General features: G+C 28.3%; 1 protein-coding gene across 1 annotated transcript; it reads left to right on the plus strand.

Moving 5' to 3' along the window:
* The first annotated feature begins 641 nt into the window (after window positions 1–641).
* Window positions 642–1,937, plus strand: LOC136079302 (uncharacterized). Its single transcript, XM_065795037.1, has one exon. It carries the CDS (start codon window positions 642–644, stop codon window positions 1,935–1,937), a length of 1,296 nt encoding a protein of 431 aa, XP_065651109.1.
* The last annotated feature ends 10,563 nt before the right edge of the window (window positions 1,938–12,500 follow it).

Below are 12,500 nucleotides of genomic sequence, written 5' to 3' on the forward strand. Positions count from 1 at the left end.
CATGGACAACAAATTTATTTATGTGCCCCCACGTCCTCCTTTGGTTTTAATTGAATTTAAGAATTATGAAAAACGTCAATCGGCTTTGGCTAATGCAAGAGAACTTAAACATATTCATGGTTTTACAAAAGTTTACGTTCGACCAGATCAAACTGAAAATGAAAGAATAGCTCTCTCTAAACTTCATGCTGAATGTAGAATTAGAAACAATGCTCTTCCAAATTCTTTTGATGATCCGCAAGGGAGGCGACTCAATTGGGGTACAAGAGATGGAAAAAAAGGATTTTGGTCTGTGCGATCTGGTTCAATTCGATGGATCGAACACAAAGAATAGAACATCTAACCCTAACATTTATAGTCCTCCACCTTTTTCATCTAGTTACTCTTTATTTGAACTTAAATGTCTTTATTTTAAACCAACATCTTTGGATAATAAATGGGATGAATTCCAAGCTAGAATTGCATCACTAGATTACCCGCACATCATTGCAGTTACAGAAACATGGTTCACCGCGACATCTTTAACAAATCTAGAAAATTACACTGTGTATCTTCGAAACAGGACAACTCGTGGAGGAGGTGTAGCCATTTACGTTAGAAAAGACATTCTTTCATATGAATGTGAGTTCAGTGATAAACAGATGGGTGAGCAAATATGGTGTCAGGTTTCAATTGGAAATGATGTTTTGCTAATTGGTTGTATTTATCGCCAACCATTCACTCTATATGAGTCTGATTTACAAATCAACAAGTCAATCAAACGTGCTAAAGCTCTGATTGATAATGGTAAATTTACAAGTGTTCTCCTAGTTGGTGATTTTAATCATAGTGATATTAGCTGGTGTAATTTGGGCGGAAAATGTAAATATGGCAAACAATCTAGTCAAATTTTTTTAGATACTATAAATGATTGCTTCCTATCTCAGTTTGTCACAGAACCAACGTTTATCAATAACACACTTGACCTGGTGCTCTCTGATGACCCTGATCGTATTTATAACGTTACGATTGGTCCTCCACTTGGTTGTACACAAAAAAATTATTTCCATAATTCACTTTTATGGGATTTTAGACTTAAAACATCGACCAAAACAATTAGTCATCACAAAGTGAATTACATCTATGATAAAGGTGACTATAATGCCATCAGTGAGGGTCTAAAAATGATTGATTGGCTGAAATTATTTACAAATAAATCAGCAGATGAAAGCTTTGAACTATTTAAAGACATTTACATTTCATTGGTTGAACATCACATTCCTAAATACAATATGTCCTTTAGTTTGAAAAAACGTGATCCAAAATGGTTTAATTCTACTATTAAAGCAGCGAATAAAGAAAAATTTAGACTATTTATGAAGCTACGCTGTTCTTCAAGTAAATTGAAGGATTATATTAGAGTCTTATATAACAAACAAAATCGCCTGGTCAAAAAGCTTGTTGCTGATGCTGTACTAAAGTTCGAGAATGAAGTCATTTCTGCTTGTAAGTCTTGCCCAAAAAAGTTTTACTCTTATATAAATAGCCAAAAGTTTTGTAAAAGTGAAATTCTATCTCTTTTTGATCACAATGGAGTGCAGTTAGTAGATAAAATGTCTATTGCAAGCTGCTTAAATAATCAATTTTTTAAAGCATTTTCATCACCTGACACTTACTCCCAAGCGCCAAATTTTCCTCGAAGAACTGAAATTGTTTGTTCTCCAGTTTCAAGCTCCATATTCAGTTGTTGCAATATTGAAAAACTTTTATTCGCGCTTGACTCTTCGAAAGGCACTGGCAACGATGGAATCCATCCTAGAGTGCTAAAAAGTTGCTCCAAAGAAATCAGTGTGCCTCTCTCTCTCTTATTTATCAAGTCGTTTGATTCTGGACAAGTACCGTCTGGGTGGAAACTTGCTAATATAACGCCAATATTCAAAAAGGGTCAGCGTACCTGATCCTGGAAATTACAGGCCTATTTCCCTCACCTCTGCAGTTGGAATTTTAATGGAGAAAATAATGCGTGATGTCATGACTGAACACCTAGTTAAGCATAACCTGTTATCTCGGCATCAACACGGTTTTGTCAAATCTAAATCGTGCATCACCAATCTTCTTGAAGTACTGGATATCATTACCGAAGCCTTAAGTGACAACTGTGCTGCATTGCTCATCTTGTTAGATTTTACCAAAGCTTTCGATCGTGTGTCACATTCTCTGCTTTATCACAAACTGGCTGGCTATGGTTTTGGCAAAAATATTCTTGCCTGGCTCAAGGACTTTCTTGAAAATAGGAAGCAGCGTGTCGTTCTGGGAAATTTCGCTTCTGAATGGATGGATGTCCAGAGTGGTGTTCCTCAAGGATCGGTCATAGGACCTCTTCTATTTTTGCTTTTTATTAATGACATGCCAGAATTAGTCAAAAACAGTTGCAAACTATTTGCTGATGATAGCCAGTTGGTTGTCAAAATAAAAACAGTTACAGACTTGGGGTTTGTTCAAAAAGACATTGATATTTTATGTGATTGGTCAAGACTTTGGTGCATGGAATTTAGCATAAATAAATGCAAGGTTCTAAAGTTTCATGGTGGTTCCACAGACATTGATATCCCCTTTACAATGGTGAATAATAATGGCAGTCACATTCCTCTTGAAGATGTATCCGTTGAGAGAACATTGGGCGTTTTAATAAACAATAAACTCAAATGGTCAGAACAAATTAGTCATGCCATTCTTAAAGCTAACTCTGTACTTGGCCTACTCAGAAGAACTTTTAAAAAATGGAATCCTAGTATGTTTGTGAAGCTCTATACAGCATATGTAAGACCGATATTGGAATACTGTGCACCAATTTGGTGCCCTTTTCTTCTAAAAGACATTAAAAAATTAGATTTAGTCCAACGTAGAGCTACTAAACTTGTTCCACAATTGCGCAACTTGAAATACGAGAAACGATTAGCAAATCTGGGTCTCAGCACATTAGCTGAACGTAGAACAAGAGGAGATGTAATCCAATTTTTTAAAATTTATAAAAAACTAAATGTTGTTAACTGGCAACAGAAGACAAACCAAGCAAGTGCTCTATTATGTGATGGACCTGCAGGTCATCTTCGTGGTGCCAAGCATAAAATTGAACGAGAATTAACGAAAAACACTCAAAGACATAATTTCTTTATAAACCGAGTGGTGTCATCATGGAACACTTTGCCTGCTTCGGTAGTTGCTTCAAATTCAGTTAACGAGTTCAAAAACAATTACGACAAATGGAACCGTTCTCTCTCACGTCGGTCTACTATAGTCGGGTCACGTTAGTTACTCGACTCATAGAAGTCTAACTTCTATTGTAGAATTTTTACTATAATAAAAAATAATAATATTATATGTAAATTTAAATTATATATATATATATATAAAAATATAAATTATATATAAATATATAAATTATATATAAATATATAAATTATATATATATATATATATATATATATATATATATATATAAATATATATATATATATATATATATATATATATATATATATATATATATATATATATATATATATATATATATATATATATACAGTAAACTCCCGGTTATTCGAAATAGCACTTATTAGAATTTTCTGCTTATTCAAAGCAATTTTCATTTCCTCTGAATTTTTTTTAACAAACTCATGCAAATGCTGTTATGCAGAAATGCAGTTATTCGAACCTGCAGTTATTAGAAAATTCGGTTATTCAAAACAATTTTTTGCTCTCCTTGATGATAAAAAAACACATTTAAGGAACAAAAAAAAAAAAAATCGCTTATTTTTTCAATAAATTGTAAAATATTTAATGTTTAACAAGGATAAAAATTAAGAAACACCTCATTCCAATCTCTTTTCTTTTTTTACTTTCTACTTTTATTAAAATTTAAAAGTAACTTAAAGTAGGTCACTTTAAAGATCATTTATTTATATATTTTTTTGTATATATATCTATTTCGTGACTATCCTATATATCTATTTTAGGCCTATCCTATATAATTTATATATATACATATATATATATTTATATATATATATATATATATTTATATATATATATATGTATTATATAATTTAGATATGTATATATATATATTTATATCATATATATATATATATGTTATATTACATTTATATACATATACATTTATATATAAATATATATATATATATATTATATACATATTTACATATATACATATATATATATATATATATATATATGTATATATATATATATATATATATATGTATATAAATTTATATATATATATATGCATATATATGCATATATATGTATATATATATTTATATATAATACATTTATATGTTTTTTTGTATATATATCTATTTTATGACTATCCTATATATCTATTTTATGCTTATCCTATATAATTTATATATATATATATGTATATATATATATATATGTATATATATATTTAAATATATATATTTTTATATATATATATATATATATATATATATATATATATATATTTATATGTTAAAAAAGAATTCATATATTATAATAAAATATATATCCGTATATGTAAACTTTCGCAAAAAATCGCAAAAATTCCTTTATTGCTTGACGAAGTGGGTTTTAAACTGTCATATGCCGAGAAAACAGTTCAGTACTCTTTTAAATTTGCTTAGAAATAGTGGCAGAATATTTTGTGGTATTCCAATAAATCTCAACACTTTTCTGTCTACTCCTCGAGTGGTTGAGATTGTTGATAATGTAGTGGTCAATATATTTATTTTGGTTTGGAAAATGGTATTTGTTAGTCATTAAATGAATTTATGTTGAATATTGATGAATGTGTTGATATATATATAAATGTTGTTGGATTGCTGATATATAAGTCGTCAAACTTTTAGTTTTGGCCAAATCTTTGCAGAGTTGTTAGATGTTTTGAAAAACCCTTTACAGTGTCCAACTACTGCGGTTTGAGTAAACTAAGAAGTGTTGATGAGTTTTTAGGTGACTTTGTGTTTGATGCCACCAATTTTGTTAAATATGGACTGTATGATGATGGGAAACATGTAAATGTTACAATTCGTGCTTTTGTTTGTGATGCTCCCGCAAGAGCATTTATTAAATGTATTGCAGGAGAGACATCTAAAAATGGTTGCGAGCGTTGAAAAGTATTTGATTTGCCTACCACTATCGAATTATTTTTACAAAACCAATCGTTCAGCTATGAACAAATGCACAATTTTGAGCACGAACTTATCCTATGCATAAGAAAAATATATTGATCTTTACTGCAATTACATAATCTTGACATTATTCATCGTTTTATTTTTGACATAATGCATCTTGGTTTTTTAGGTGTATGCAGAAAGTTTATACTTTATATAAAGGCAGGACCTCGTTATGTTCGTTTAAGTAATGGAAATGTTGAACTCATATCTAAGAAGTTAATAGAAATAGCAAAAAGCACACCATTGGAGTTTGCAAGACGCCCCCGAAGTTTAATTTGTTAGGAAAGGTTGAAGGTTTCAGAATTTCGTCAATTGCTGTTGTACACCGACGTTGTTGTATTTAGAGACATACTGTTTTCTAATTTATATGAATTATTTTCTGCTTTTTCGATAGCCATAGTTATACTTCATATTAAAAATGGTTTACAAAGAATTAGTCTTTTTGACTTTGTTAATGATCTTTTGCAGGCTTGTTCATAACTGTAAAGTGTTTTGTGGAAAATTGTTTGCAACACATAATATGCACACTCTTCTTTGTTTAGTCAATGATGTTAAATAATATGGTTGTTCCCTATAAAATCTTTCATACTTTCCATTAGAAAATTGTTTGCAGCAAATTAAATGGAGTGTAAAAAGTTCCAAGAATAACCTTATAGCTTCTGATGTAAAGCACATCAAGGAAATGTTCCTTGTTGGGTCCAAAACAATGAAAAAATTGTATCTATGAAATTTTCTGTGACAAGAAGAGATTTTTTTTTTAACAATACAGGTATTTACAGTAAAGTTATAGAAATCAAAGACAGTGCTGATGAAACAGTGCTACTTTGCAAATGCATTCATTCAAAACACATGCTATTTTTTTTTCTCAGCGTCTTTTAATAGCAGGCAGCTTGGAATACTTTTTTGCGTTGATCCAGATAGTGTATTATATTAAATTAAAACGTTGCACATGTGCAAAGTGAACCAGAAATTTATTCTTTGAAACATGTAAGTGGTCTAATATTTTTTCCAGATAATGAGTGTAATTAATATATATATTTTCAAGTTTTTGCTGTGTATGGACACTTACACTTTTATAAGTAATCTATAATTTAGTTATTTGATTAAAAATAACGAACTTTTATTTGATACTATCTTATTTATTTATAATATTCAGTAAAATTATATGTGTGCTTATGTAACAATATTATAAAAGTATATATTATTTTAATGTTGTTTAAGTAACTTTAACACTTTTAAAAATTTAAACAAGTCGAAAGATAAATCAAATACAAATAGTTATTAAAATATAAATATCATTTTTGAAAAAATTATAACTATAAAAATAAATCTTGTTTTCTGAGATGTTTACTAACTTCAAGTAAAGTTTATTAAAAAATATAGTTTAAAATAAATTTTTTTAAGATATTTTTTACTTGCAGCTAATTAGAAAATGACAGAGCATAACTTCTGTGTTGCAGTTTGGAAAGACTAGCAAAACATTGTTGAAGACCTTGTTCCGTTTAGTTGGGTTGATATTGAAAGTAAGCTTGTTAATTTTCCTAGAAATCCTGATAATTCAGTTCTATCGATGATAAAATTGCGCACTCAGCCTTCTAAATCCTGGTCTTCTTTCCCATTAATTATGATTAAGTGTTCTAATGGTGTGTAAACTTTTTATTTCATTTTAAGGTTTATTATTTACTGTTTTTATTGTTCATTTAGTTCATTTAGAAACTGATAATTTTTTAATTTAGATTCATATGAGGATCTAGTTATAAAGGTAAAACTTGGAATACCAAGTACAGATGAAGGCAAAAAGCCATTTCGATTTTTAAAACATAAATAGAAAGCCCAAAAGATTGGTTTTGATTGTAAGTTTTTAAATTTCAATTTTTATGTTATATTTTGATATAAGCTTGTTTCCTTAAGGTACCTGATTTGTAGTTAGAGAGTTAAAAGAGGAATGAAACAAGTTTAAAGGAAAATTACCCAAAACTAAATGCTAAATATAAAATATTTAATTGTCAGTTTTTCAGCAGTGATATTGTCAGTTTCATATAACGATAAGTTTAAGGTAATTTCTTTTTTTATTATTAGACAGTAGAGATGAAATGAAAGAGGATGAAATAACTAAGAAAAAGTACATTAATACACAAAATGTGACAGCATCTGCAATTGAGAATACTTGTGGTATCTTTCAATTTCAAATTTTTTTTGTATGTGTTACATATTATATTATGTCCTTTTTTTTACTTTGTATGTTCTTTCGTTATCTCTTTTTAGTTGATCAATTAGTTAAATACCCCACAGTCAAACACTGCAATGGTGATAGAATATAACTAAGAGGTAATACTGTGATCAATAATTGAGAAAAACTAGACTTTACTGTTGGTAAGTCTTGAATTTTGACTATATTCACACTTATGATCAGAACTTTTCCTTTTATAAATATTTTAATAAATGTATACTATTTTTAATACACTCTAACACAAGAGTTTCTAGTTCCAAGTTAATTTTTTTTAGTTTGTTTTTATCTCAATGTATGTACCTCGTTTGATTTTCTATTTACTATGTATTGAATATAAAATACTTAAAATTTTCATAAAAAACTGTTAACAATCTGTGTGAATATTCTTTAGTGTAATGTATAGTACACAGTGGCCACTCCTATTTAGCAATGGCCTCTGGAAGCCATAACAATGCAAAAAATGGCATGAAACAATTGCTTTTATTTTTATGGCTTAAAAAGAGAACCTTTGATATTACTTCTGACTTCTTCAAAAAAGTAAGATTTGAGTGAAAAAAAGGTTTTCATTACAATTACCGTTTGAGAGAAAAAAATGTGTTCATTACTTATAGTAGAAATTCTGAAATCCTAATAATCCAAAGTATACTCTTTTGATGAGTCAATTACAACATGTATTATATATCTGTACTTGTATTCCTTCGTTTTTGTTCAAGACCAATCTAAAATACTAACATCTCTTCCTGTTACGTTTGTTCCGGATCTAGAGCAAGATAAACTGCTAACATCTCTTCCTGTCAGCAGTGGAATAGACACAACCTGTGAGAATATTATTGGTTACACTGAACAATACATGGAATCAGGTTTCTAATAAACATGTTTAAGTATCTGATCAATATTTTTAAAGTTCAACTTGATAATGAATTAACTAATGCACATATATTTATATAATATATATATATACAAAAAAAAAAAGTATATAGTAAATACTTCTCTAAAGAGATTTTCACTATATTTATTGCTTTTTTAAAGTTTTCACTTTACTTCTTACTTTTTTATAGTTACAAAAAATACAAAATCAAAACCAATAATGTCTAATAGAAGGGGTGTGCGATTAAACAGTGAAAATAGCGTATACCCAATGGAGGCGGCCAAGTTTCATAGACTAATGTTGTCTATTTTCACATATCAGTCACCAATTAGTTTCAAAACTAATATTGTCTTTGTCACATATCAGTCACCGATTAGTTTTATTAGAGAAAAAATTCGGACGATTAGCTCAAGTTTAAACTAAGAACGCTGACAACAATGACAATCGTTTACTTGACTGAATTAGCCACTTAAAAGATCTTGCTCCTTTTGAAGCCAAATTGAAAGCAGACTTTGAACTTCAACGGAAACAAAAATTATCGTTTGGTGCTTTGGCACTTTCAGCGGACAATGTTAAGGAACATATCTATCTTCGATATGTTAATGACGAATGAAGTCCAGGATAATATAATCTCATGTACGGTAATAATGTACCTGGAAAAAACTCTACTGACCATGTTGTATTAACGCAGTTAGAAACTTTACTAATGTGCATGTTAATGTCTTTGACACTAAAGTGGAATTCATGTTCAGAGAAATACCTCAAAACAAAAATGAGTGAGCGTTTAAAACAATCGCTTAAAAGAGTCGCAGCTGAACAGCGGCATCGCCTATCATTTGAAGACAAACTTTAAAAAACATTTTTTATATTATTAGTCTATACTGCTTTTATTTATTAGTCCGTAATGTTGACAAATTATTTTACTCAATTTGTATGCATTATTTTTGTTAGATATATTTAAAAAGCAAGGTTTGCATAACTTTCACAAGTCAGTCGCATTACTATGAAACTCGAGTAATACAAAAAAGCAATTTAGTCGATTAAAATAGCAATGTATTATCAATAATATGTGATAGCAATGAGTTTTGATTATAATGCAAGCCACATTGCTATTAAAGTTTGTACATAATTTAAAAAAAGTAAAGTGTGAAGCAATTGAATAACAGTAATAAATCATTATCGTTCTTATTACTTTCTTTTCTCTCTTTTTGAATTCGAAAATTATTAACTTATTTTAGTAAACTCGCGAAAGTTAATGACTTTTGCAGAAAAGTGAAATATAAACAAATTTAAAAAAATGCTTCGTTGCATATATGATCAATTGAGGCTAAGAATCTCGTATTGAACACGTGTTGCAAATAAAATACAGCACGGACTAGAAACAAAACTAATTACGTGATTTTTACATGTCAATAAATGGTAAAGCCAAGTTGTAATAGTATAGTAATATATTTAGAGCTGTGACTGATAATTCAGTGAGTCTACAAACTTATTATTTAGTAAAATTAGAATCCTCTTTGGGTCATTTGTCACTATTCCATTTTTATTATGTAAAGCTTTTATCTAGTTATTAATCTATTGTTGGCTATTCCCATATTTCTAAATTAATTCTGGATTTATCTTAGTAAATATCACTAGGTTTTCTTCTTTTTTTGTAAAGATTTTTTTGATTCGTTTTTGACTGTATTGCAATTTTTTTTGTATTTATTCACAAGAGAAGAAACTTGCCGCGCTGAGAAACACATGCGAAATGTTAGGGTCTCTTTTAAATTTTTTAAGATCATTGTTTATCTAAAATGTTTGGTTTTTTTTTTTTAAATTTTATTTTTTATTTGGAATGTATAGTTTGTACGCTAATTATATTATACATTTCTTGGACTGATTTGTCATTAAAACACATTAACCAATCCACATTGAAAAACAATCTATTAATTGAATTGAAATTTACTTTCATTTATTATCTTCTAATTACCTCTTTATTAAGTAAACTTTTCTTATCAAATAGTCTTTTGAAGTCTGAATATCATAAAGATATTATGGAGAATATGAATATATGTTTAAAATATTTAAATAAAAGATGAAGAAAACTATGGTAATTAAACAACCAGAAAGCATTACATTCTTTGGAAAATAGTTGTCAGACATAAAATAATTGTTAACTTTGCTCATTAAACGAGAAGTTTTTCTTTGCATTTAAAGCATCATTGCAAAAATATGATGCTTAAACTTTTAATTTTGAAAAAAAATTTTGGTTTTAAAAAAAAACTTCTTTTTTAAAAATTTATATTTCCAAATATAAAGAAAAAACAAAATTCTTGAGAAAAAAAATAATGGTACGAGTTACCCTTGCCCATGAAGCAAATTTAACACGCATATTCATGGGGACTATGCAAATGCTGTCATGATAAAGTAAAATTAAAATAAAGTCTGATAGATCAAGTAAAATCCAAAAAAAAAATTGTTTTAAAAAAGTGGAGTTCTCGAGATGGCTAGTAAAACAATTTAAAGATGTACTTTTTCAAATTTACACAAATGCTCGAAGTTTAAGAGCACTAGTTAGTCAGGAAGGTAGTCTTGAATATTTTTAAAAAAATATACAAGTTTATTCTAATGCACTATCTTAATTGAATAAGATTTTAATTCTCAAATTATCCCTGTGTGAGTTGGACAACAACACAATAAAAAAAGAGGTTTCTGGCCACAACTTATAGTACAAAATCGAACAGCTTTCCTCACCATCTATTTTCAAAATGATTATATATGACAAAACGCAATAAAAGATTATATCTAATTAACACTCCTTTAATTTTTCAAATTATATCAGATTTATTGACTTAAAATATTTTGAAAACTGTTTCAGCAGTCGATGTACTTGCAGATACCAAAATTGTTTTATTGGGTCATATAACCACCACAAAATACTTGATTAAAACGACAAATACAAAGAAAGAAAAACTGGAGAAAATGCGCGCTCTAACAAAAAGTGATTTAGTCAAGGTTTACACATGCATGAATTACCCATAGCTTAGAAATTATGCCCCTTTTCCTTTCCCCTCTCCTCCTCCCTTCCCTTCTGCCAAAGTTTTATTATGACCACTATTATACTTTTGCCCAAAAAAAAAAAATCAGTGATTAATTAGCCCGTCTCTACACTACTGGTATACCCGCATGTTGACAATATTTTTTCGTAATTATAATAGAACTACCCTTCACGAAATACGAGAAAAAAATCTTTTCCCAATGGCGCACAACAAAAACTGCCCACAAACAGCAGATTGTTATCTGAAGTATTACCCAGAAATGCCCTCAATTAGGTAATGGATTTGAATACGTTAACTATCACAAAATTTATGTTAAATCAACAGTCAGTTCTTTGAGAAAGTAAATAACTTAACTTACATTTTCCTTACTTACAGAGTAAAGTATAAAAGTTGAAAGAAAAAAATTAACAAAATTTTTCAAATTACTTTTATGTAAGCTGTGATTGCTAATTAGTTACTTTTACACGTAAAAGTAATTTGTTGTTATAAAGTAGTTTTATTTTACATTGAAAAGTAAGTGTAATGTTTTTTAAATATTAAATTTACGTAAGTTTACTTAACAAATAACTTATTTAATATTTAAAAAGGAATTTACATTTTGATGTAAATTTTTTACATAATTATAACCATAATTACTTTACTCAAAGTAATTCACTTTACAAAACTTACCATTAAAAGCAAATTGCATTTAAATGTAAAAGTACATATGCAAATAACTTTTACTTATGAAATTAAATTACTTTTTCAAGTAACATTTAATCATTTAAAAAACTTAACATAAATATTTAAGTTTTACACGTTATACAATTTATGTAAAAATGAAACGAATTACTTTTAATTATTAGTAAAATGTATTTTTATATGAGTTATATAAAGTAATTTACGCAAATGAGTAATTCACGTTTTTACATCAAAACAAGTAAAATTGTCATCCCCAAATATAAGCATTTATTCAAAAATATAAAACAATACAAATTTTCTTAACAGATAAAAACTCATAAAGCAAATTGATAAATTTATAAGGCCATTCTGCTCAGTAAATACTGCTACCATTGATCAATGAAATGTAATCCTCCATCAAAAAATCCCTTTTATCATTTTGAAATAAAGTTAATGGATGATTTGCAATAAATAAGTTA

Source organism: Hydra vulgaris, chromosome 04 (assembly GCF_038396675.1).
Source record: "Hydra vulgaris chromosome 04, alternate assembly HydraT2T_AEP".
NCBI classification, from domain to species: domain Eukaryota; kingdom Metazoa; phylum Cnidaria; class Hydrozoa; order Anthoathecata; family Hydridae; genus Hydra; species Hydra vulgaris.